This window comes from Aquila chrysaetos, chromosome 21, assembly GCF_900496995.4.
Source record: "Aquila chrysaetos chrysaetos chromosome 21, bAquChr1.4, whole genome shotgun sequence".
In the NCBI taxonomy this organism is placed as follows: Eukaryota; Metazoa; Chordata; class Aves; order Accipitriformes; family Accipitridae; genus Aquila; species Aquila chrysaetos.
The window spans coordinates 22,266,218-22,293,563 of record NC_044024.1 but is presented as its reverse complement, the minus strand read 5'-3'; the positions used below and the strand labels follow the sequence as shown (position 1 = coordinate 22,293,563).

At 38.0% G+C, this 27,346-nt stretch overlaps 1 protein-coding gene across 8 annotated transcripts; it reads left to right on the top strand.

Moving 5' to 3' along the window:
• Positions 1 to 854: 854 nt before the first annotated feature.
• Positions 855 to 26,553, top strand: CHIC1 (cysteine rich hydrophobic domain 1). Of its 8 annotated transcripts, none has more exons than XR_003920816.2 (7): positions 897 to 1,092; positions 8,292 to 8,346; positions 15,169 to 15,324; positions 17,907 to 17,963; positions 18,201 to 18,260; positions 20,394 to 20,471; positions 26,480 to 26,553. XR_003920816.2 is itself a non-coding variant. In XM_029996490.2 (6 exons), exons 1-6 carry the CDS (start codon positions 926 to 928, stop codon positions 19,102 to 19,104), a joined length of 546 nt encoding a protein of 181 aa, XP_029852350.1. In that variant the 5' UTR covers positions 855 to 925; the 3' UTR covers positions 19,105 to 19,880. The 8 variants fall into 8 exon arrangements, 6 of the variants coding, with proteins under 6 accessions (XP_029852350.1, XP_029852352.1, XP_029852354.1 ...); XR_003920817.2 differs by lacking the exon at positions 26,480 to 26,553 and adding an exon at positions 21,128 to 23,331; XM_029996490.2 differs by lacking the exons at positions 20,394 to 20,471; positions 26,480 to 26,553 and adding an exon at positions 19,054 to 19,880 and having other exon boundaries at positions 855 to 1,092.
• The last annotated feature ends 793 nt before the right edge of the window (positions 26,554 to 27,346 follow it).

Sequence of the window (27,346 nt, the reverse complement as noted above, 5' to 3'; positions counted from 1 at the left end):
GCACTTGGGGGGTAGGGGGGGAAGCGGAGGGTGGGCGGCATTCCTCTGCTCTAACCTATCGTGCTTTTCTTCCCCAATTTTGGGGCTCCTATGTGGATTTTCTTCCCATTCACCACACCATTACCCCGCACAGGACTCAACTCGATTTCCAAACCGACCAACAACCCCCAGGCAGTTGTGTAAAGCTTCAGGAAAATTCAACAACCACTGGCCTCGTCGTTAAAACCACCCCCTCTTCCTTCACCTCAGTCTTCGCGCCCCTCCCTGCCTACAACCCCGCCACCGCGGTGAGCGTCCGGAGTAAAACCTAAGCCCGCAGGCGGCTAAAACCGAGAAGTGACACGGGGAAGGTCTCTACCCGGCTGGTTTTATTAAAAACGCCACAGAAATACACCTGGAACAGGGGTAAAACCGAGAGGAGTACCCGCTCCCCCATCTCGCCTCAGCAGCTCCCTCACGCCGGCTCGCGACCACCGCCCCGGGGGCGGGGCGGAGGGCTCGGCGGGAAGGGGCGCGCGCACCTGCGGCGCGGCAGCGGCGGCGGGTTCCTGTCAGCGGGGCCGGCATCAACTCCTCCCCCGCGGGCACCGCCACCCGAGACACCGCGGCAGCTGCAGGGGATACCCACGTCCCCTCAAACAGACGCTCCCGCCGCGGAGCTGGGCGGGTAGGAAGGCAGCCCGCCGCTCGCCCTCCGCGCCTCGGCGGGGCGCGCTCCCCTCAACGCTCTCACAGCCACAGGCGCGCGCACACAACAACACACACACACACACACACACACACGTACACGCCGCCTACCGGGCTCCACTGCGCTTGCGCGCCGGCCTCCCGCCGCCGCTAGCGCACGGGGCTCCGCCCCCCCCACCTCCGGTGCGCAGTGCGCAGGCGCGCGGCGAGGCCGCGCGGGGGGGGGGGAGGGGTTGAGATGAGCGTACTACTCCCCAATATGGCGGACTTCGACACTATCTATGAGCTGGAGGAGGAGGAAGAGGAGGAGGAGGAGTCCGAACCTGTGGTGCGGAGCCAGGAGCTGCCCCGGCCCCGCGATGCGCCGGATCCCGTAGCGGTACGGGGTGCCGGGCACATCACCGTGTAAGGAGTAGGGGGGGGGCTGGCGGCGGGCAGGAGGCAGCGTGACAGGCCGGTGTGGTGTGGCGGGGGGAGGCGGCGGCCGGGCCGGAGCACCGTGCTGCCGGCGGTACCGTGCTGCCGGGGACACGGCTGCCCGCTGGCGGTGCCGGGAGGGGGTAAGGACACGAGGAGGACTGTGCCCCATCCCTTTTTGCTCCGAGCACCTCTTCCCCCGCGGAGGCGAGCTGCCCGCCTTGCCGCGGTTTTGCAGCCCTGCTCCCTCTCCGCCTCCCCCACCCACAAACACAACCCGTCACCTGGTTTGTGAGGGGAGTTTTGCTTTTAACTTGTTAAAACGGGAAACTTCGTGTTTTCTAGTAGCTCAAGGCAACCCAAAGTCACGAAGGAACAACTGAAGTTCAGCTGGCTGTTCCGTGCAGAAGCAGCAGCTAATCAGCCCTGGCAGTCCTGGGTATACTTCTTTTTCCAAACAATCTGTTAGATAAAAAGTAAACGCCACACGGTGTGAGGATGAGCAGTCTGTTCAGACGATTTCACCATGACCCTTCTCTGTCTCAGCTGAGCCATGGAGCCCCCCCCCCCCCCCCCCCCCCGCACTGCAGAGGAGGTACATGGCTGTGTTGTAGTTTATCAGCTCCAAACTTAGTCGTGAGTTTGGTTTAGGCTAAGTGTTTTTATCATTAGAAGGCAACGTGAGCCAGAATGTTTGCTGCTCACTTAAACAGTTGGAACAGAAGATGAGCAAACTGTGTGATCTTATATGTAATGTTTACTCATAGGGATTTTCTTAATATGTCTACTCCTGCAAGTGGAGGGATTAATATAACAAAGTACATCCATAACAAGCTGTTGGTCGTTGCAGTCATTTTCATGGTAGGGAGGGAGGTATTGAAATTTTTGTATTGCAGAAATCCGTCAAGCTTGTGTTGCTTTGAGTCTGCCTTTGGATTGCATAAAAGAATGCACATTTTTTTCTGTAAATAGGTGCAGTGTGATCTAGCTATCTGCAGCAAAAACACTGGGTGGGGAAGGCTCTCTTCCTAAGAGAACTAATGTTGGATTTGATTCTGTGTCCGTCATGTAAGTCTAAATCAGGTTTGCATTGAGCTAGTGCCAGTGGATAGTTGCTCTGCTGCACCGCAGTGTACTTGCTTGTGTTGATGGCATTTCTTTCTGTCCTGACCCGAAATAGCATGTGGCCTGACTAAAGGAGGGATGTAACACAAGCAAAATGATTAGAATACCACATACCCATCTTATTAGTTATCTGGTTTTAAGCACTAAACTGGAAAAAATGTTATGCACTTATTTGCTTTGTCTGCTGTGATGCTTTTTGTGTATTAGTGATGTTCCTTAAAGCTCCTTCTTGGCTCCAGCATCTTTTGGGGATGGGCAGGAGCATCTCCAAGAACTCTGTCAACTAGTGATGTCTACATCAAAAGAAAACAATACTTGTAAGTGATGCGGAAATCATGAGCTAGCATATGTGCCCTTGTAACTTCTTGAACTGAATTCCCATCCGCCTTATTTTCCCTTTCTTCTGCTCCTCCCACCTTTCTTCCTGTAACAAGTCTAACTACCTGAATGGTAGAAGGCAGCTTTTATCAGCTCATGACATATTTTTAAATCACCTTATATTAACAAAACCAGTGGATGTTACCAGTAAAATGCAAATAAACTCTGGACACTACAGTATGTAATCCTAACCTCCATATTAAATGGGAAATATTTTGCTTCCTAGAGTTTCTGGTTAGTATGTATCAGCTCTGAAATTCTGTCACTTTTTGATCACACAGATGCTGCTGCTTTTGAAATCAGTTGGCTTCAGAAGCAGCCTGCTCTAGTTACTGAAGTGAGATACATCATTGAGTAAAACTTGTGTTTGTTTTGTGAACCTGTCTGGAACATTGCTGATAAAAATTTCTGTCCTGACAAGTCAGACACTCTATGGAAAAAAAAAAAAGGGGGGGAGAAAAAGAAAAGAAAACCAGTTATTTTAAAAAAGCCATTGTTTTCCTTGGATTTTTGTTTCAGATGCCTTCTGTTCCTCATCTGATACTGGCCTTCTTGGATACTTTTGGTGTATAGAGAAGGGATAATTCTCTAATTCCAGGGTCATCTTCTGGTCCAGCTTTTCATGTGCAGTCCTCTTATAAAACTCTTATGTTAGTAGATTCAAACTATGTATTAGTTTCTTGTATGAGAGTTTTTATTCTTATGACCTTGTCAGTGAGCTGCTGACCCTAACAGAGTTCTACTGCAGTATCCAACAGTACTAAATATAAATTCCAAGAATCTTCTGAGGGTTTTTAGCAGGATCTTGCTTTTTCCACTGACTGTTTTGCTAACCCTTTTACCCCTGTGCATGGTAAGAGTGATCATGTAAAGTGTATTTGTTTTATTTTACTCAGAGAGAGAAAATGTATGTGAAAGCAGTTAGCAAAATTTATGCTCATCTTGTTCAATGCTCTTTCACTCTAGAAGATTCTTACTTTGAAACAATTAACCATCAGTCATATTTATTGTTTTCAGAAGGCTTTTGGATTTTAGTGCAGAGAAATTGCTAGGACCTAGTAAATGCCTTTGCTTCTGAAATTCCATTTGAATGAGTTATAAACCCATTGTTCGCTGTTTCTTGCATAGTCAGTGTGACTCTGGTTGGTGTATCCAAATATCTCAACATAAACATTTTTAGTGAAGACTGAGTCATATGCCTACCAAAGCAGCAGCAATAACTTTCAAAAACAGAGCAGTAAACAAACTCTTAACTTGGTTATAAGTTTTTATTTATCTGATGTAATTTTTCCATATCATTAAGTCCATGTAGATGGATAGTAATGAGGTAATGAAATAGCCATTAAGCATATTCTTGACCTTAGTATGCAGCTTGTGATTCCTGCTTAAGTCTGCAAACCTCCTAGTTTTGGATACAAGTTAACTTTTGTTATTCCATTGTATTTTCTGTAGGAGTGCCCCAGGGGTCCGCAATCCAGGTGCTAATGAAAAGCATATTGTCATCAATTAGGGAAGGCAGGGAAGAGCCAGGTGCTCTCAGTTGTGATAAGATGACATTTGATTATTGTCTGATATTACTCCACCTTCTGCATATTTAAAATAGCAGATGCCACATGTTTAAAATAGCAAATGACCTCAGGCTTCCACTAGTTACCAAAAACTTAGTTTTCCAAAACATCATCCACGGGTAAGGGTGTTCTTCAATAGTTCTGTTGGCTTCATAGGAAAAGGTCCTAGACAAGGAAGAGAAATGTTAAGTGTTCAAAGGGATTTCAGCTCAGGGCTCTTGATGAATGTCTTCTTTATTCTCTAATGCTGGACAAAGCTTAGATGATACCTCATAAAGAATAGTATGTAGGATTTGAGTTCATCTGTTCAAGATAGGTTAAACCTAACGTGGGTTAGGTGTGGGGAAAGGAGCCATGCTGAAAGGAGTTTGGAGAGCCTATTGTGAGAGAGTTGACTAAACAGGTTTAGCTTGTGTAGTCTAGTAAGACTGATTACTATCTATAAATACAGTAGCTGGATAAATGAGAACGACGTGCTATTTAAGTCAAAAGAAAAAAAAGGTAAGCACTTATAAGTATATCTGTTCTAGATATGAGAAGGTGTTTTTCAAAATCTTCCTCTTTCAGTTCTGGGAACAGGAAATGTTACTTCCCTATGCTTTGTAAACTAAGGGAAAGAATTTTATAATGTGACACCTGTTGCAGGTGGGGTTTGCAACTGATGATTCAGGGTGTTTGTTTCAGTCTTGAATTTGAGGGATTTATGAATGTATCTTATTACAGCTCCCTATGAGAAGTTGCATTCTCCCCACTTTACAGATGGGGGAAGAAGAGATAATGGGACTTGTATGATGCTATACATTAAAACAGGAAAAGAGAGACACAAGAACTAGAAAGTGAGGTGATCCTAATTCTATTCCAGTGTTATTTCCTATAGGAAACAGTGCCTTGCTTTTAGAGATATATGTCATCCAGTGACAAAATTGCAACTGAAGTAATATGGGTGACTTACCTGAATTTCTAAAGGTTAGACTTTGGGCAGCTTTCACTGAGGAGCCAGAGAACTAGCCCAGAAATAAGTCGCCACCAACTGATGTTTTAAATGATTTAAAGGACAGGTAGTGGAATTTATTTTACATAGTGATTTTTTTAAATATACTGAATTTTAGAAGACTTCATAGGCCAAATCATGCTAGATCATTAGTCTGTTGTAGAAGGTCTAATGAAGTTACTTATCTCTTAATCAAGACTTTAGGTCTTAACTTTTTTTTTCCCTAATAACACTTCAGTACTTTTATGAAGTTGCTCGCAAAGCTGTAGAACTATACAACATTCTGCTTTAACATTTCTAAAAATAATTATTTTTTTTATTTGGTTCTTGAATTCCACCCCCTGCTCCCTGGTCTAAAAAGAGTTTAATGTTTCTGAACTGTGTGGTAAATCATCACGAGGATAGTCTGTAAAACTTGTAGAGATGCTTTAGTAAAACTGTGCTAAAGGCCATCAGTGATGCTGACTAAACATAGTTTATAATGCAGCATAGTTCTGTTTTCAGTATAGTCAAAACCCTCTATATTATTTTAGCCATTTGCAGGTGTCTGTGTAAAAGAGATGCATTTCTTTAACTGAGGTTTCTTGGATGTGTTATAACAATGGAATGTTTTGGCAACTGATAAAAGTTTGGGGTTTAAATACATTTCATGACATCAGCCTTCAAATTTAATGTAATAAAATACATTGCGGTCTTGTATTCTTAATAGATCTAAATCAGAAAGCACTAATTTATGTTATTCTTTATGGAAAATGGTGGTGCAATGGGAATTTTAATGAGTATGTGTGACCAATGAGATAAAAGACACTACCTATGGCTTAGGAAGTTTTTGAACTATGAATTGTTGAAGGTCAGAAGAGTGTTCTGGGGAAATGCTAGTACACGTTTGCTTTTTGGTTTTTTTCTTTTGCTGTTTCCTAGGCATCTGCTACTGGCCACTGCAAGAGTCAGTGTTCTGGGCTAGGTGGACCTTTGGCATGGTTTAGTGGAATTAGTCTGTTATATGGGTAGAGTAAATAATTCTGCAGTATTGCCTGAACTTTTCCAGTAGTTAATTTATTATGTTGTCTCATTGCTACAACTTTGTGATCATTTTAGGTAGTTTCATTGCTGATATACAGAAAAGTCCGTATTCCTCTAAACAAGCTTGTGTATGTGCTTCATATCATTAGTCTTTAGAGGATTTTGTAAAGACTGAAAAGACTACCTCATTTCTCTTCATGTCTCCTTAAAAATAAATATATAGTATAATAACACTTGGAAGATTTCAGTTGAAAAAGAAAAGCTACAAAATGCGGAGGCTGACTTGCTAGATTACATTCACAGAGAATGGAAATGCACTTTTATTAGTAACCTTTGTGCTTGCCTAAAATCTTACTGGTTTTACTCTTTGTTTTTGTAGCATTAATTTAACAGCATGGCTTTCCAGTTCACTTGAATATGCAGTAGCTCATGCTGTGCTGATGTTCAGTTCACTCACATTCAGGTCTAGAAACTTTTCTGTGAAAATATGTTGAATGAAACAAACACAAATAGGTGGCAATTGGTTATAGTGCTTAGAATAGCTTAAGAGACAAAGGTTGAGAAATACTTCAATTAAGATCTACTTTCTTTTTTTTGTTTGTTTTACACAACTAGTGCTCCAATATGCTGCTCTTTACAAGAGTCAAAGCTCTGACTTAAATTAGCCATTGAAGAACTTGATTGGACTTCACCAGTATTGTTGACAAACATTTTAATTAGCTTACTGGATTTCTAGAGACACCACAAGTTATTTTATTATGCTTCTCTCTTCTTTAAGGTTTATTTTACATTTTTGTATACTTATAAACAAGTTACATTGCCAAGTTTGGATATGTGAGTTACTACACTGTGCACATGAGTGTGTATGTATTATATAATGATAGGGGACTGGTGACATTTCAGCAAGACTAGTATTTGTACAAGTGACCAGTAAGGAGTACTTCAGGTGTCAGTTTGACTCAAAGCAAATTCTGTCTCTCCATAAAGTTTGTTTCTACAATGGCTATTACAGTACCAAATGTATTTGTGCTTTTTGGCTGAGATCCTTTGGGTTTTTTTCTTTTTTTGGAACAAAAATACTCACTAGATAGTTTAGCAGAGCTGACAGTGAACTTGATGTACAGTATATTTAACTTTATTTTTGAACAGAGCTTAATGTTAAGTTTGTAAAGGTTGTTAAATTACTGAATTGTAAAGGTTAAAGATTTCAGTTAAGGTAGAGGGGATGGAAGATCAGGGTTCTTGTTCTGCAGAAGCTAGCAGGTTTAACATCAGAGCTTAGTTAACTTCTTGCCTACTTACATGCTTTAAATATAATAATAAAAAAGTCAAGTCAGCCTGCATTGTTGGTGCCCTGCTGATCTACAACACTAGCTTTTTGGAAATTTCAGTTGGTTCAGTAGTTTTGGAACTAGTGGTAACACAGGTCTACAAGCAAAGTCTAGCTCCCTGTAGGTTTCGCTGGTTATAATGAAGACTTACCTCTTGCTCAAAAACAAGAACACTTCAATAAAGAATAGTCACAGTGATACCTAAGGCTTAATTTTCTTGAAGTTCATAGTTGTTTTAAAACTGTTCTTTGTGGGGGCTCTTACATGTTTTGGATGAGAGTTTAACTCAGCCCAAAGCAATTTTTTAAAACTGTGTGGTTATAAATTTCTAAGATGATGATGAATGGGTTCCTTATAACTAGCTTTATCTGTTGCATGTGAATAAATTGCATGAGTAAGAAAAATAGCAGTAAAAGGATTATTGAACCTAGTAAAACTGTAATTTAATAGCTGGAGTTTTTTTTCTTAAAGAAAGCAAAGATTGAAACTTACTGCTATCCAATCATAAAAGAATTTTTGTGCTTTTAGCAACTTCAAGGTATTGAAGTAAGGCAACAAGCTATATTTCTCTGCCTTGTAAATGACCTTATGAATGATACACGAGACCTTACACAAATTTAGGTTGAAAGCTCATGAAATAATGTAAATGTAAGGGCAAAAGAAATTAATAGGTTTTTTTTTTTTAAAGTACAAAATCTGTTACATTTTTTTATTAAGGGAAACAAAATAAGTTAGGTGGAATATATTTTGTTTGTCTCTTTTGTTTTCAAGGTTTGGCTTGAGCAACAAGTTTGATACAGAATTTCCTTCTGTTCTGACAGGGAAGGTAAGTGTGAGATTAAACTGTTCTTTTAAATGGAAAGATCCAGTGCATCCAGTGGTTTCTGTGTTACAAATAACATGCTCATGAATCCACAGTGCAGTGCAGGCCAGCGCTGCATTGGAGACTGTTTGAACTGTATGAACTAGCTGGTTGATGACCAGTCCCTACAGTGTACTTTGAAAGAAGAAAAAATGATATGCAGTGATTGCTATCATTATTGACATTCTAAACACAGAAAAGCTCAACATGACATCATACTGTTTTCATGCAGGCAATCTACATGAAAGCAAGACTCACTTAACCTTGATTTATAGATATCTGGAGTTTGTGCTACCTCCTGTGTGAATTAAATTATTTCAAATACTAGACTTGTCTTTTTAATATATGTCTGTCAAGCCTTGAGTTTATATTTAGACAGATCTCTGGAAGAGAATCTATTTTATCTGAAGCTTTAAGGAACAAAACATTATAGTGTTAAATCTACAGATCAAGTAGCTTTTTAGTACATTTTCAGAAATACAATAATTGTTTAGGTCTGAAAATTAGTGGTGACAGGTCTCTTGCTTTCTCTGGAGTCCTGTCATCTTACTAAATGCAAGTTTAATAAATACTCATTTGTAGCTATTAATGAAAACTTGTAGCAAAAATCTTGGTTATGGTTTTAAATTCTTTTTTTTTCTTTTTTTTTTTTTATATTTTAAAATTTTGAATTCTTTTTGTCTTAGTTTTTTTTTCTTTCTGCTGTTTCACTCTCTGGTGCTTTTCTTTTGCTTCATTTTATATCTCCCTTGTGTATCTTTTCCAGAAGTTGTGAGGAAAAAGTTTATTTGGCTCTTACTGCTCTCTCTAATGTCATACCATACAGCTCTGCTATCTCTGCAGCCTCTTGCAGTAGCTGTTGAGTCATATTAACAATACGCTAAAATGCAGCTGGATGGCATCTCCTGGTTCTGCCAAATCCATCTGGGTGTTTTCTCCTTCATTTTCACCCCAGAGTATAATGAATAAAATAGTTGTGTTGAATTTGTCCAGCTTTTTTGACAGCAGTACAATTGAAAAGCAGGTTGCTATTTGGAGTTTTTGGTTGTTAAAAGACAGCATGGGAACTCTGGCCTTGCTTCAGAATCTCACGGAGCTCAAAATGAAAAGTCTTACTGATTCCACACAGTCTAATGTGAGGGCTGGCGATAACACCATTTGCATTTCACTACCTTGCATGTCTAAGGCTTATTCTTTTCTCTGAAGCTCTTTCTGATCACCAAAAAGCCATAGAATACTTTTTGGAAATAACAATTTTTATGTTCTTTTAGTCAAGTTGTAGTTTGTTATAAATAAGCCTAAAGAAAATACCTAGCAGGAAGTGTTAAAACTTGACTTGATGATATAATTTCATCTCTTTCTGTCTCTCTAAAATACATTGGTGTGTATTAAAAAACCAAAACAAACCCAACACCCAAACCTACACTTTTTAATACGAGCATCAATGCCTACCACATTTTCCACTTTATTGTCCTCCTCTTGTTAAATAGACAGTGAACAAAAGTTTAATTTAAAGTTCAGTTGACTGGTTGGACTTAATTTAGCAAAGAAAGGAAAAAGGAAGTTCTTCTACTTGGCATTTACCCTTCTTGTTCTATAGATCTAATCAGTGACAACATAAGTCACATGAGCAGGGATTTGCTCTATATAGGTATGCTGCTTCTGTTGAGAATCTTGATATCCTGTTATCTTTTTCTCATGTGGATTTGAGGGGCTTTCTGAGTAAGAAGACCTTGAAAATAACTTAGTTCCCTTTTGTGAGGGGAAAACTCCGATCAAATGAGATAGTAAACACATTTTTCTTACTGCCTGCCACACACTGCTATGAAAGACATTAAGAACCACAGTTGTGGGTTTTTTGGTTTTTAATGCTTTCATGAGTTGCAAGAAATAAATAATCTGCTTCTTCCTCTGGTTGTGGCAGTCAATCATGTTTATCCCTATTGAAAATGAAAAATCAGTCAGGTTTTTCCAGTAAGAAGATTTTCTTCAAATACCCTGATAAATAATTCACAGTAATAAGCCTTGTAGTCAATTGATACACCACTTTAAGATCTTTTACTGTTCTTAAAATACAAATTTTTACTTTTTATGGAGTCACAATTTATGAATAGCATAGTGACTGTTTATATTAACAATTTGTGATTAAAATGTTTACTATGAACTTGCATTAGTACGCCGCTAGTATAAGGCAATGTCATACTTTATTCAGAATGTCTGTGTAACGCTAAGTTTAATGGCTTTGTTGTCCATTATGAATTGATACTAATAATATCAATGGAGTGTAAAAGATGAAGCCATTAGGTGGGGTTGATAGACTTCTCTATGGTATTGTTTTTCTTTTTAATAAATACAGATGGAGCGCTAGCTTTTTAAGCACAGGATGAAAATCTATCCAATGCACAATAAAAACCCTAAATAGATAAAAACTATCTATCTACACCTTTCTCCCAGAAGCACTAACTTTTTGGTTTTATGCCACTGTGTAGTCTTAGGAATTTACTTAAGATTCCTGACCCTTAGTTTGCCCATCTACATGATGATGATAGTAAACCTTCTGCTAATTTTCTTTTTTTAAAATCTGAAATACCCCTCCTTCTTCACCCATCTCCCCTGCCTCCTCATCCCCCAGTTTTTACAGAGTCTGGATTGTTATTGTAAATTAACCTAGACCTAAGATGCATGTAATTACATCTTAGATATTTAATTGAGATGTGTTTGTTGCTTTTGGGGGGAGAGGTAAATGTGTATATTTGAGGATAAAACATGGGCAATAAAACAATAAAGAAAAGGAAAATACCAGGTGGGTCAGATGTTGGGCCTAGCTAATTCAGCTAGATTGACTTAATATGCATCTTGCAGGATGAGATACAAGCTTCAGCTGATTTATAAATACTGAGCTAGGCTTTCAAACAGTGCATTCTTTTAAATGGAATATTTAGACAAAAGATTTGACTACACTTAATACAGAGGTGATATTTAACTTTTAATAATGTGATTGAACTTTGGCCTAAATTTAAATTCTGGCTAAATTTAAATTCTGTGGGCTACAGTTTTATAGGATTGTTAATTATTTTAAAACAAGCATTTAAAAGCTTTTAACAAAATACTCTTCATGATATATGGCAAAATAGCACACACTGTTCCAGGTGACAAGAAAATGATGGAGGCAGTGAACCTTAAGGAAGAAAGTGGAGTTTCCTGCCCTGATCTTAAAACAACAAGGGTCCTATACAGAGACTACTGTGCAATGCAGGGAAATGTAAGCCATAAAATGTGGTCTTGGTATTGTGATCCCAATGCAACATGTGATTGATAGGGTTTGTGATCACGATGATTGAAGGAGAAAGATCAGGCCTGCTGGGCTTTACTTGCTCTCTTCCTGTGTTTGTAGATTCTCTTGCATCCTGTTGTAAAATATTATGACACCCCCTCCTTTCCTTTTATGTTGGTTTGGGGTTTTTGGTTTTTTCCCCCTCCCTTAAAGACCTAAAAGGAACTAATGTCACTTTACAAGGTGTACTGCACAGCCAGGAGCTATGTACTTATCTCATTCTTTTCAAGACCCAGACAGAAACTCTCCAAGAGACTTTCCAAAATTACTTAAACTAGACTTTCTTAGGGAGCTTTCTTTGTGCAGGAGGTGCTGTTAATTCTCTGTTTGTTTGAAATACATTAGTCATTTCATATTAACCTTTCAATATCTGTACCTGCGAGAAAGGCAAGATTTAAAATTATGCCAGAAAATCAACAAAATTCTTTGGTAACTGTTTCATTTGGATACCATTTTATTATTAAATTAGAACAGTTATTTTATTTAGAGATATTTTGTTCTTTGTCACTGTGTAACAATGCTTAACTGTTACTGAGCTGTAAACTGAGAGCAACAAAACTGTGTTTTGCTTCTATTTATCACAGAATGAGCCTTATCTTGGTCACCGGTTCCTTTAGTTTCAAATGAAGATGTGTAATTGACTGACAGAAATACTTGCTGTGATTACATTTCCTAAAGGGAGAAATATATCCAATAGTTTGGGTTAGCCAAAACCGTCTTAAATAATTTCATCTTATGTTGCAGCTAAGAGATTCACCTTTACATGAAAGTATTTGGTGCATTAGCAGGTAGTAGAGGTGCTTTTATAATACTACGTTAAGGTAAATATCATACCAAAATTTCTGAAATAGAAATTTTCTCTTTCTTGGTGGCATCCCAAGTTGGTTTCTAGTTTAGCCATTTGCAGTGCTATGCTCTACAGGAAGGAGAGTACTTCAACATTGTTCTTATAAAGTAGCATCAAACTGAACCTGATGTGAACAGTGACTCCCTTAAATGTAGCACAGAAATATGGAATCTCATCATCCCAGTGCTTGCTTATTAGGTCCCAAATTTTTCTGCCAGCTGTGATCTAAGAATCTGGTTGACTTCTCATATTGGATGTTATCACTGATGATAAGGTTTCTTCATGGTAAAGTAAATTCTAGACTGTGCGATTCCATTGTCTTTGGTAGCTTTCTACAGCTGTATTTTGGGGTTGGGGTGTGTTGTTGTCAAGGTCCGGTAAACTTTGTGCCTAACAGAAAAGGAAACATTCTCTTTTCTTAGTGGGATTCATTGCAGAAGTACTAATGGGCTCAAGAAAAAAAACTACTTATTTTTATCTTTCAAATAAACAGATAGAATGATACATGTACAAATTTCAGAAGACTTCTCAAAGGAAGTGCCACTTGTATATATCTAAATGTTAGGAGCATGTAAACTTCCTTAAGAGTTGAGAGTGCTAATTTGTTAATGTATGTAATCTGAATTTACTTTGAAGTATGTCTGACTGCAGAAGCTGTGCAACGTTACCCATACTGCATACAGCACCCTAACTGTACTTTACTACAAAACGTTTTCCCACATTGAAGATGAAATGGTCTTGCTCACGTGCATCTGATATTTGTTAGAGTCTAAATACAAGAGCCAGTGTTGGCAAAGAGATCTATAAAACCTCCTGTTTCAGATACATGCAAGTACAGGCTAGTTTTCCACATTACAATGTGATATTTTTTTTTTTTCTGTTCATTGAAAATGTCCCAATATGTGGGATCTGTTTCTTTTTGCCATTTTCTTTCTTCCTTTTTTTTTTTTTTCCAAACTAAGGTGTCTATTGTAAAATATATTTAAATGTTGATGTTCCAGTCAGTCTAAAGAAAATTTTCTTACTTGCTCCGTTTATATGTTTAAAAAGAATTATAAGACAGTCTATTTAATATGGGGAGGGGGGTGTCTGTATAATTGCAAAAGAAATACTTTCTGTGTACTTATTAATTCCTGCTATAAAATAATCACAATGTTAAATTATGTTCTTATATTACTAACTGTAGGCCTGGCTTGTGTACAAACCCAGATGACCTCTGACTCTATACTGCATGGTGATCTGAATAGCCAGGAAACAGATGTTGTATTTATTTACTCCCTTTCCTGCAATGTTTTAATGAATTTAGGTCTTGTGAATAGGCGGAGGTAGCAGAATCAGGTCCTCTCCATTTCCTGTCCCATAGTTTTGCTCCTTCGGTGAAAGAAGTCTTTGTCATTAAATTAATGCTTTTGTTGTTGTCGCCCCTGTTTGCAGAATCAAATGAACAGAGTTGGGCTTGCTTGGTTGGAAGGATTATGTAGTAGTTGCACAGCTTTTTATACAGACTAATTCTAGGGATTTTTTTTCTTCAACATGACAAGTAGTTAGGAAAGATTTTATATATTTTTTTTTTTTTAAGTTGTTGTGCCTGACTGGTCAAGTCTATTGAAGTTGGATCCAATTGTGCTGCTTTGTGCGTTCGAATGCTGGATTGTGTTGCAGTTAAGAGTGCCATCTTGGAGTCAATACCACGAATCCATATTTGACTTGTCAAGTATAAGTTACTTAGATTCTGTAGAGAGATGAGGGATTTGGGGTATGTAAATAGGTAAGTGCACTCACTTGTTTGTAAGAAACATGCTGGTATCAGAGGAAGGAGCTTATTTCTCATAGAAAATGTGGTTTTCCACTCTGACTCTGCAGTGGCAATATATAGAAAATATTGAGTAAGCTCTGCTGAATATTCCTTAATTTAAATAAGTTGTTTTCCAACAGCTAGGCTTTATTCATAACCCTGTACAAGATGCATTTCTTTGCCTTGAATATAATCCCGTATATGTTTCTCCAGCCTTCCCTATTTTAGGAAGTGGCCACAAGTGAAGTTGTGGCCTCATGTCAATATGGACCACTTCAGGAATTTATCCGTGGACAGAGGTCCACCTTCACCCAGGCACAGTGTAGACTTGCATTGGTATGAAATGAATTTGGACAATATTATCCTTTCTTCTATGTGACACACAGGTGTTTTTACTACAAAGCTGCCCCGCATTCCCTTGGAAACCAGATATTTGTCATTCCTACTTTTTTTTTTTTGTTCACCATAGCCAGTGTGTATGTTGCACAGCTGTCTCCAATTTCTAGTTTTGTTTGGGGCCACTATATTATCAGGACAATTGATTTATTAATGGTGCAATAAATAAGGATGAGGCTGTTCATCTAAGTGATGTTTAACTTTTTAATGCAAGTTTTTGCAAAGCATGCACCATAAATGAATTTGTTACAGGAATGTGACTTTTTCATGTTCACTGAGTGGCCAGTGTTTTAGAAGGTGGGGTCATGTTGTATAGTGGTATTATGGTTCATTTACATTTTAATCTGTACAGGCAATTATTGAGAAAATACACCAGTAATGGCTTTCCACTGAAGTTCAGCACTTCTTTTGCAGGTTGCCCCAGAAGAATTCAAGACCAGCATCAGTCGTGTGAATGCCTGTTTAAGAAAGAATCTCCCTGTCAATGTAAAATGGCTGCTTTGTGGCTGTCTGTGCTGCTGCTGCACACTGGGCTGTAGCCTGTGGCCTGTAGTCTGTCTTAACAAAAGAGTAAGTACATGTTGCATTCTTCTTATTCTATTTATTTTGCAATTACTGATAACATTAAATAACGTTTAATAGTATCATCCCCATTTCAAAACCCTTTTTTTTCACTTGCATTCAAAAGGTTATTCTGTTTTCCATTCCTTAGAAAGTAGAAAAAATGTTTGTTAATGAAGTAAATTATACCAAATTACCAATTGAATTAATAGTTTTAGGAATAGCTAATCCCATCTCAGTTCGAAGAACAGGATGGAGTATATGATAACCTAAATTTCCAGGATTTCTAAAGGTCTAAGAATTGAATTAAATGAAACAAACACAAATTTGTTTTCTATTTGGGAAGTTTAAAGACTTCCCATTTATTTATTTATTTATTTATTTTCTTTCGACAGAAAGTTGACAATTCTTGTAATCGGGTCCAAAGTAATAATTCTGAAAAGAGCTTTAGCAATATTGAGTAAACATGATCCTAATTACCTCTGTGGTTTACATTTAGAATTGATTTATCACAGCAGTAAATGTTTAGGAAATACATAAACAGATATAATATAATGATATTCTTTGCAGCTACATAGTTTGTAAGACTTGTAGACATAAAATCTTATTATCCAAAAATGTAAATAGTATGTAGGTGCACTAGGGAAAAAAACTCTCACACTTGTCAATTTAATTATAGCAAAAGATCTTAAGTAAAAAATCTGTTAAAAAGTAATACTTCTGGCTTTTGAAAGTTTATGATCTTTAATAAAACAATCTGAAAGCAAAAACAAGGAATAGGCATTGCTTTGCAGAGAAAATAAAACAGTAGCATTTTGCCAAACTTTCCAACTTGCTCAAAAAAATAAGTTGCTTTGACTGGTATCAAGTTTTTGGTTAAGAAAAATGAAATGCACTAAAGTCATAATATGTTAACTTGTTGAACTGCTGATTGCTGAAGCCTATATCACTAAAAAGTTAAAGGACTTGTTTTAGCTCATTTAATCTGCCTTTATAAACATTGTTATTGCAGAGGAATAGGCTTGAGGTATACTGATGGAATATTTGCAGTTTTAAAACCATATTTAATATTCTTGTGCGAGTGAAAATCTAAGTAAATGCCCATGTGATGTTGTAGCATTAATGTAATTCTCAAGGGTACAAACAATATGTACCAAGTAGGAGTAGGGAGGATTACGTTAACTTCTGTGGGTATGTGTGTGTCTATATATTAGAGCAATTTGATCACTCTAACAATCACAAGTGTGGTGGGTTGAACCTGGCCAGCAACTAAGCACCCACCAGCCACTTGCTTACTCAGCACCTTCCCCCTGCCCCCAAGCAGGGTCGAGGAGAGAATCAGAAAAGCAAAAGAAAGAAAAACTCTTGTGTTCAGATAAAGACAGTTGAATAAGTGAAGGAGAAAAAGGGAGAAAGACCCAAGTGATGCAAAGGCAAATCGGTCGCCACCTCCCACCAGCAGACCGATGTGCAGCCTGTCCTTGGGCAGTGGGCTACTTTGGAAAGAATAGCCCCCAGTTTTATTGCTGAGCATGATGTTACATGGCATGGAATATCCCTTTGGTCAATGCTGTTCAGCAATAGCTAAAACATTGATGTGGTATCAACACTATTTTAGTCATAGATCTAAAACACGGCACCATACAAGCTGCTGTGAAGAAAATTAGCTCCAGCCCAGCCAGTCCCCATATACCCATCTAGCAACAAAAGGCTTTATGAGATCCAAAGGTTGGAATATGAAACTAAGACTATTGAAACAGGAAATAACATGTACTTTTTAATCCCAAGGATAGCTTTTTCCCTGGAAAAAAATTACAAAGAAGTGGTGGATTCTCTACCATTAAGTCTTTGACTCAGAATTGGATAACATTGTATCTTTTTTTAATGAGATTGTGTAGCTCACCTACCATTATTAGCTTTAGCAAAGAAATTGGTGGATGGAATTCTGTAGCATACCATGCAGGAACTGGAGTAGATCATCACAGTGGTAGTTTTGTGACCTTAAAAATCACTGAAACTCAAAAAATCTTCTCCTTTCCCACAGTTGTGGGAAGAGCAGAATATGAAGGTCATATGCACTTTGGTATCCAAGAGTTGAAAATACAGGCACTGTTTGTTGTGAGCTGGAGTTCTGTAGCATTGAGATTTTTTTCAGGATTCAGATAACAATTACATTAGCAAAATCTGGAAATTACATGTGTGTAAATTGTGTTGTCAGTAGACCACCTGTAGTGAGTGCAGTATTTGGCCAAGAGAACGTGGGAGATTCTGTTTTGGCTTGGCTATGGCCGGTAAAAATACTACATTTGAAAGGATCTCTTACTAAGTAAATGAATTCTGGGAAAGTTACAGTCCTAAGTTAACAAAAACCACATATACATAGGTGGTTTTTTTCTGAAGAAGATCTGATGTTGAGGAGTGGGGAGTTGAAGTGGTAGGACTTCCATTCATAATTTCTCTTTCGCTTGGTTCTACTTTTATAAAACTTGCTTATTTTAGATTAATCTTAAGCCAGAAAAGCAATAGTAAGATTATTCTGGTTGAGGCTGGCTACTGAACCTTTTATAATACAGTTTTGACTTACTTTTTAGACTAGAAGATCAATTCAGAAGTTATTAGAATGGGAAAATAACAGACTGTATCATAAGGTAAGAAAAGTTAGAGTGCTTGGTTTCTTCAGCTTTAAGAATAGTAAATATTTTTTTTTTGCGTAATTGGCATGTAGGAATTTTACAGTCTTGTTATAATTCCATACTTTATACTGATCTTAAACCTGTATCTGAAGTGTTCCAGATCCTGATAATTTGATATTGCTAATGCTTGTTATCTTACTCATCAAAACAATGCTGTGGTATGCATTAATCCTTTGATAATTACTTTCTTAGCTTGGTTTGCACTGGAAGCTGAGTAAAAGGAAATGCGAAACTAGCAATATGATGGAATATGTAAGTATTCTGTTACTTATTTGATATTCAACATACCTATGATTTTATAGAGAAAATCCTTAACTTACTAGACTCTCACCTATCCAAAAAAATCTCTCAGAAAAACGTGCAGTTGTGTTTGACATACACCCATGAAGGCCACTTTTAATAGGAGCAGCCATGGCATATATTGAGATTTGGAAATTGTCACCACTAAACATGTCTTTTCATAACAATCCTACATTTGCACTGCAGGTACACTTGTTTTGATCTCTAATTTGTAATGAGGGAGATCCACTGTGACTTTGTGCATTGGTGTGATTCCCACACCAGGCCATAGTTGTTTAACGCTTACCCACCTTTTCCATTGGTATTCATAATTGCTTTGATTCAAATTCTTTGTGCAGAAATATTCCATTTTTATAGTAGTATGGTTTTTGTCTGGATTTTTTTTTTCTTTTTGCTAGCTCTGAATTTCATAAAGTTTTAAACAAGACAGTCCATTTAGGAAAGCAGAATTCAGAATATATCTGTGGTCCTACTATTCCCCATACACTTTCACATATAGCTGTGAAGATTGTGTAGGCTTGAAGAAAAGAGGTAGTCACCCCCGAAAAAGTGAAGCGTCCAGAAGCCCTGTATTTCAAAATGACTGAAATCTCTGCTTTGTTATTCTGGGAAACATTCCCTCCTTATAGAGTATCTCAGATATGTTTAGACTTACGTACTAGCTAACGTTGCATGGAAATTGTGCTGCAGGTCTGAACTTTTTGGTTACTGTGTTCTGTTCTTGTCTTTTTCCCTTCTTCAACAGGTAATATTAATAGAGTTCTTACCAAAATATCCCATATTTCGACCTGACTGAGGAACAGCATTTGGTCTTTCATGTTACCTGTCATTTTCTACCCTTAGTGCCTTGTAGATGATTTTGGAAAGAAGATGGTCTACTTTGCTGTGACTTAAAAATGTTCTTCAGTAGAGTATCTTCCTTGCTATGTTACTTTTTTTTGTTAAGAAGAGAACAATTTGCACATTTTTTTATGTTAAATGAGGCTTCTATGTTGCACTCTGAATTTTTAACATTAACAATAACTGATATAGTTGCCACTAGGGATCTAACATCAGTGCTGCTTAAACTTGTTCTGAGCATGCTGCCTTATTAATTTCTATATTTGCTGTTCTCAAACATGCATCCTAATGCCATGTCATACTATATTTCATTCTAAATGTCGCAATCCTATAAACCCTCAGTAGAAATGTCCAGGTAAGCATCTAGTAGTAATGATTTTAGTATAACTTGCTTGCATAGGACTTGCAATCAACAGCACTGGTTTTGTCCTGCACTTTGCAAAATCATCATTTACATTAGGGGGTTAATTATTTTACCCACTATGGATTTGTAAATATTGACTCTTTGCATAATGTAAAGTGTGGTATGCCAAGGTTTACAGAATGTAATATAGCTCTTATTCTATTGCCAACAGTCTGACATCGTTTTATTCATTACATTTGCTAGTATCCCCCTGATTGTATAGACCCATCCACATGCTGTTTTTATGGTAAAGCCATAATAAGTTTGTACATACTATCAAATGTGTAGGGCTCAGTTGCACTTTCTTTAGTAAATGGATGAAAAATGCATAGCATTTCTGTCGTCTTTTTTTTTTTTTTTTTTTTTTTGGTAAGTATTTCAGGTGGTGTTTGTAGCACCTGAAATAGGAAGTTTAAATACTGTTCACCTTTGGAAAAGTTGCATTTGTGGGGTAGATGGCAGCTGCCAAATATCCCAAAGCCTCTTTCTAAGTTAGGAATATATGGATGCCAAGTTTTGTTTTTAAGTAAGGCAAAAAATGTTTCATAAGTGGGAGACCTTCATTAGTAAGGAGAAAAATTTGGAACAGCCAAATCAAAGCTGAAGTAACACTTTCAGTGTTTTTGTAGCATGATAGTACTTCAACATTTTAACAGTTAAGTGACATAGCATCCTTTCCAGTGGAAATAAATTTTATCTAAATCAGAGCAGTGTTTCAGAATATGCTGATGGGAGAAGTGGACCAGTTGAAAGGGTTCATGCATATGTTTTGGTGTTCAGGTACAGTCTGAAGAGTCACAAATGCCTTGTGGAATTCACAAGTATTTTTGGTTTCTTCCCAGTTTGCCCGATCTCAGGAAGGGAAGTAATTGTAGAAAAACTTCTGTAATGGCTGGCCGAAGCAAGACCACTTGATAATAGTAAGCAAATGAAAACTGATGCAAGTTCCCTCCCTTTCCTAACTAGAAATAAGAAATCAGAGAAAAAAACAGCAGATGACTTGAGTTTCTGCAAGTTGTGATGAATATCATCGTAAGTGTCCAGGCATTTCTTTGCAGCCACTTGACTCCTTGTGACATCATTCCAAGTTGCTTTTTAGTTTCAAGGTGACTTGGGATTTCCTCTGAACGTATTTGCATCTTTTCAGTATGCAGTATTGTCTGAAAATATAGTATTTGTAAGACCATTGCATTCTAATAACCGTAGTAGGCCAGATTTCTTGTACACAGTGTTTACAGAAGGCCAGTTTTATGCAAGTTGTTACTTCGACTCAAATTTCGTGCTATTCTTACTGTACAGCTGAGGAGTGTCAGACTCCAGCGCTTATAGTAGTTTCCAATCACAGACTGATGCTTCAGATTCTGAAATCTGTATACTTAGTGCAGAGGTTTCATTTGACTGGTAGATTGGTGACAACTAACTGTGTAATTGCATTTGTAACATAATGAATAAAAACCTACTGTGTTTGAATTTAACATTAGCTACACCTTGCAACTCAGATTTCTATCGCAGAACCAAGCAAAGTGTTCTCTCCAATTTTTTTTTTTTTTTTTTTTTTTTTTTTTTTTTTATTTAGGATGAGTGTTAACTGGAAGCAGAGAAAATACTTAATGGCAGAAAAATGCAGTGTAAACCAAAACTGAAATAGCACATCCAATTCTATGTATTTCCCTTACAAATCAGTTTCTGGAGTAAATGAAGGGAGCTTGGCTTAATTAACAGAACAATGGAAGTTTCTTACTGTTATGCCAGAACTTTGTTAGTAATTTTCTTTTTTTGTGTGTGTGTAAGAAACTCAAGAAATCTCAGCAGGTTCTTATTTTCTTCTTTATGTGACTATATTTTCAAAACGTTCTTTTCCAACTGAGAGAACAGGCAAGCTGAATGAGAGGTCTAGTAATTGCTAGTGGTGAATGCTGAGCAGTCTTCAGTCTCGCTGCTAAAAGAAATCCTGTTCAGTCTGTGCTGACTTCATCATACTCAGTTGAAAATTTCTCAAACTGATTTGTCTTGTTTCTGTGAAATGCTGTGCCAAACTGAGAGAATACCCTGAGCTACAGGAGCCCCTAGTCCCTCTGGGCTGTTCCCTGGCCACCCCGTGCTGCGATATGACCAGAGATCCAAGGCAGAACAAGATCACGGCTTTTGCTTTCCCACCCTCATCCCTTTGTCCCCTTCCTGTGGGCCTGGCCACGTCCAGTGCCACAGGCTGCTCTGCCCGCAGCAGATTGTCTGCCTCTGAGTCTCTCCTGGGCACTAAAGCACAGAATAATTAGTTTTTAAAGTTTACATTTTAAGTATGTAAATTCTATACATTTTACTTTGTCCTTAATTGTTAATTGTATAGTCTTCAAACCATGAAAGGGTCTCTTCTTTTTGTGTTTTAATAGACATTTAAGTATGTGGCCATAAAGTAACTAGTAAAGAATAAGAGCGCCAAAACTGCCATTTACAGTAAACTGTAACGTTTTAATAAGTAGATAAATTTGCATTAAAATGCAAAACCAGCAAGCAGTATTATATTTGCATCTGAAAGACACAGGTTCTGTAGCTCATTTAAAGATGAAGGCAGCTGTAAGTACTACTCTGAAGTCTGTGCACTTCGGCTCTGCCTACAGGTTCTTTTTTGCCTGGGCTATCCTTTGCTTTAATATAAAGACATTCAGGTGTAATTGTATCTCACGAGACTGAAAATCTCATTTTTGACAATAAGTCAGCATTAATTGGTAAACGTATTTATGGAGGATACTTGTTAATTGGAGAAAGAATTTGTAGCAATATAACAGAGATTAATGTTAGCAAAGTGTAGTGGAAGTGGTAAAGAAAGTGCCTTGACTGGTTCTAACAAAAGAGAAAGCATTGTGCAGAGAGTGAGGAGAAAAGGGAACTAGTAAGTCTCAGTAGTGTGAGTTTGCAGCAGATCTTTAAAAGCAGTTACTGTCTACCAAATCAGTGTTTAATTTTTCATATAAAGATGTTGACACTAACTTTCCTTTCTAGTTTTTATCTAGGAAATATTTGGGTTTCTATCTAGTAAGTTTTGTATCTAAGGACTATTGAAGTATTAAAGAATACTGGCAGAGCATCAAAGCTCTTACCTACTGTTTCCCACCTGCATCTGTGAAGTTGTTTTACCATAGGAGGAAAAAAAGTGTTCCAAGGCATGCACAGGCAAGTCTAGGAAGTGTGGATTGAGTTGTAGATGGGTGACTTTAAAACGGGAAACATTTTTGCTAAATCTGGTGTGGTCTTGATAAATAAAAAAAAGTTCCTATGCTTTTCTTGATAGGTACAAAACTCCATATGCAAAAACATAAATATATGTATATGATTGTCCCACTATGACAGTTTTTACTACATTCACTTGTCAACACACTACCATTGGAGCAATAAAAATGTCAAGCTATTAATACTCAATGTAAATAATTTATCATTTTAGTAAGTAATGTTATGTGATTCTTCTGCCTTTTTTTTTTTCTGTTTTTGGTGTTCTTATGGTGTTGTAACATTACTTGTACTGCTTAAGAAAAGTGGTTTTGTTTAAGCTGTATGAAACTTTGTGTTCTTAACATTTTTATTCTGTTTACAAGTGAACAGCCGCTTTTTTAATAGGACCTCACATCTTGAGACTTTTTTTTTTTTAATTAAAATAAAATTCTAACTGAGCTCGATTTCTACAATTTACTGCACTGGCTTGTGCCATTAAAAGAAGCTGGAAGTCAGACATGCTTAATCACTTTGAGACATTTTTCTTTAATTAAATTTAAAGATGAAAACCTTTGAATAGTGCAATGTGTTTATGGAGAAAAAAAGTCTTTTGCGTCTCTCCCTGTAGCAGCGTGCTGATCAGCTGCGAATGGAATGGCAATAGTGGTGGATTTTCTTTAAATGAGACACATTCCTGGTACAGCCAGATCAGGTGCTTGTATTGGGACTTTTAAGTATGGTTTGGCAGGTTTAAAGAACAAGACTTGGAAAGCTTAGGAAGGCTTTCCAAAAAAGAAAACTGCAGAATGATCATCGCATTTAGTCTTCCAGATAATTTGGTTGGTTGGTTTACCAACCTCTCTTGTAAGGACTTCGTGTAGGAGTCTCTTGCTGCAGCGTTCTCCTCCAAAAACCAGAGGGTTTTCTCCTATGCTGTGGTAGTTGCACCTCAAAGGGAGCCTAACCTGAGCATGGATAGTGTGTGTTAGTGAAATAAATCATTAGCTTATATAGAGGATTGTGAACGTAGGACAATGCAGCCTTTTGTGTGTGTTAACAGGCTAGCTTTGTAGCTGTGAAAGCAGGACTTAAAATTAAAGCCTTTGGCTCATCCCTGAGGGAAAAATACTGCATTCCTGAAATGGGCACGTGCAATGTTTTTGTTGAAAGTTGGTGTCCTCAGTTGTTTTGGACAAATAGAGGAGCATCTGGGCTGACATGCTGTTTAAGCATGTCAGAAACTGTTACTGAATATTGTTTGAGAAATTTAGAGAATGTTACTGTGGTGTTAGGCCAAATATAGGAACATTGGGTTGACTCATGAAGCTAATACCCTGTTAGGGTTTATGAGATGTAATTGCCTAGACTACTAGCAAAGGTCCATTTTAAGACTATTTGGGATTTGGCCCTGACTTCTCCTATTGGAAGGTAGTTTTAGAACTGTTTGTGAAGTAGGTGAAGCTTACTATAATGTCTGTGCCAGTGTATTTATAATGCTATATGTCTGTCATGTCAGTATCGTTCTTCAGCATAAATAGCTGAAGTATTCCAGCTGAGTTTCTTTTTCTACTTAAGCTTATAGAGATTTAAACCCTTTAGTCTTTATTTGCTAGACAAAATGAAATATGTTAGTCTCCTCTCAAAAGCAAAGTTCTCCTTTTCTGATCATCCTACTTGCATTTGCTTGCATTTATTCCAGTTTGAATTAATTTTCCTTGAATAGGGGTGGCCAGAAGCAATCGGATATTCCAGATAACGGCTCATGGCTAAGGCACCAGGTATTTCTATGTAGATAGTTCCCTCTCTTCTGTGAAAATAATGTGATCTGCTAAATTTAAAGGATCACATTTGTCTCCTTAATGGCCGTATTGTACTTCTGATTCATAGCCATTCTGTGATAAATTTGGGACTTTTTCTCTTCAGTCACTTCTAGTTTATACAAGCTCCCAAGAGACACTCTCATTACTGGTCCCATCAGTCCAGACTCATCATTTTACACTTTGTACTGTTGAATTTCTTGATACTTCTATTACAGTAGTCCTAATCCTCCAACTCTTCTTGTATATGCACTCCCATTCCTCCTGTAAAAAAAAAAAAAATCTTTGTCACTGACTGATTCCATCTACAAAGTTAACAAAAATGTTTTTATTAAAAAGATTATCTCCAAGGTTGATGCCTGAATTCTGCTTGTAATTTTCTAAAAGCCCTTTTACTTAGTCCCTTACCCGATCTGAATTTTTCTGTTATTTCTCCATCAGACTGAACCAGTAATTTCCTCGCTGTAGTTTGTCTGGTAGATCTAACCTATTTCGACTTTGTTGATTTACACCTGTTTATTTTGTAAACGTGTGAACAGGACAGATTTGGGGTCTAGGCTAAACTACTGAATTTTTGGCATTTTCTGTAATCGCTGGATCTGTTTAGAGGATTGTCCTTTTAATACATTCACATTTTATTTCACATTCTTTTATATAACACTGTATGATCCATGGTAGCCTTTTGAACAGTAAACTAAAATTTCTGCAGGAAAGAGATTTGTATATCTAAGTTCACTGATAACAAATACAACCTGAGATTCCTGCTAGAAAAAAACCCCACTTTTTAAGAACACTCCGGGTAACATGGGATATCCAAAATTGTAATAAATTTGGGAGGAGGTATTACGGTAGTCTCAGAGTAAAAATAATTTAAAATTAAACTAAAAGGTATATATTAAACAAAAGGTAATGACTGATCTGTACTTAGTGTAAATTATGTGATGTACAAGCCTAAATAAGTAATTGAAAATTACTGGTTCTCCAGACAGTACCTACAGGGATGCCCTTGGACATTGATGACAATGAAGTGCCTGAATAGGGCAGCAAAAGTAAAAAGGAGTTCTCATTTTGGCAGTATTGTAGACAATGCACTAACATGCTTAGTGGTTGCAATGGGTGCCCTGTTTGAGATGCTTTGAAGCTGTATGACTTGCAGAATATGGTCTGTTAGGACTTTCTGCAAACAATAGCCCTAAGCTTGAGCGCATAAAATGGCTCAGAGCGCCCAAATAATAATGGGAATGGCTAGGAGAAACCACAGCAATATGGTGCAGCTCATGAACTTAATTCCACACTAGTTTCCTACATACCTGAACGTTTCATCCTTCATCAAAGATGAGTTTATTTTGACCTTAAAATGCCAGTCTATTGGGTGGTGAAATCCATAGCCCCAGAGGGTCAGTCCACATCTTAATCTGAACTAGATTTTGAAGTGCGAAGTTGTAAATTGAAAACTAAGAAGCCAGTTATCCTAACTGCTGTTTCTATCAAAGTACAAATAAGTTACTTTCCAATATAATTTAATTCCTATTGGGTTGGTTTTGGTGGTGGGGTTTTTTTGTTTTGTTTTGGGTTTTTGTTTGGTTTTGGTTTGGGGCTTTTTTTTTTTTAGGTAATTCTCAAGTGTTTGTAAGGTGCTGTTTTGGGACCATCTGGAAAAAAACCACAAAACTGTTGTAAATCTGTTAATAGGCAACAAGGGTTGTTGGTCACTGCTGATGCTCTTTGTATGAGTGGCAATTTTCCACCTCTGTGTGAGTTAATCTGAAACCACTGGTAGTGTATAACAAGGGGATCTCAGGGGTCAACTCTCAATATATTTTGTGGGTCCTGTGGAACAGGTGTCTAATTCCTATTCCAATTGCTACGGTGAGTGTTTGTTCAGCATTTCTTTCCACCTGTAGCAGAAAGCAGGGGACAAGGAGGAGGAATGGATCCTAGCCACACTTGGACCACAAAGACAAGAGACCATTCCGAGGTAACTTTTTGATAACGGTATTTTTTTGTCATTGTTGAGCGTATGGAAATGGTAACTTGCTTTATGACTCTTTATAATTTTCGGTAGCATTGAGTAGTGCTGAAAATCACGTTGCTGTAAGTTTCCATGTAGTACTGATGGAATTAAGAGCTTTGAAACTCAGAAAGGGTGATACTAACTGGTACAGCTACTCTAAAGCAGAAGCTACCAGATGGCTTTGAATTGCAGAAGAATAAGCATCAGGCGCTACACCTTCAGGGTGTAAAATGTGAAATTCACTTACGAGCTGCAAAGCCAGAAATGGGTCGTGTAAATCCCACCCCAAAAATACTGAACTCTTTCATAGTGTCACCAGCTGTTTTGTGAATACTGCTGTGTTGGCAGTACAGCTGTTAGGACTTGTGAAGCGAACACAAATAGCAGTGCTACTTGCCTCCAGTCACTTCCAGAAACCTCTCTGGAAATGGTGCTGGGCTCCTCGAGCCCTGTGGGGAGCTCCTCGCAGGAGGCCAACGAGCGAGCCTCAGGCACAAGAGCCACAATGGCTGTTTGTGCTCTTCCACTTTCCATGTTGAGCTAATTTCAGCAGCTGAAACTCTGGAGTCTCAGTCTTACCAGCCTCATTGTAAAAGACTGAAGAAAATTTTGGTGTTCTAGAACAGTCTAAAGGTGACATCCACGTTGCCAGACGTCAAATGCGGGTGCGTGGCTCTGCTTGGGAAGCAGTTGTTAAACCCAGCCCGTGGTGCGGGTCGAGACCTGTACGGGATGTGGCTGCGGAGCACCACGCCAG

Coding starts and splice junctions, on each gene's coding strand:
- CHIC1 (XM_029996490.2), top strand. CDS start 926: ATGAGCGTACTACTCCCCAATATGGCGGACTTCGACACTATCTATGAG. Junction 8,347..15,168: donor CTTCTGTTCTGACAGGGAAG/GTAAGTGTGAGA, acceptor CTTCTTTTGCAG/GTTGCCCCAGAAGAATTCAA. Junction 17,964..18,200: donor ATAACAGACTGTATCATAAG/GTAAGAAAAGTT, acceptor TTACTTTCTTAG/CTTGGTTTGCACTGGAAGCT.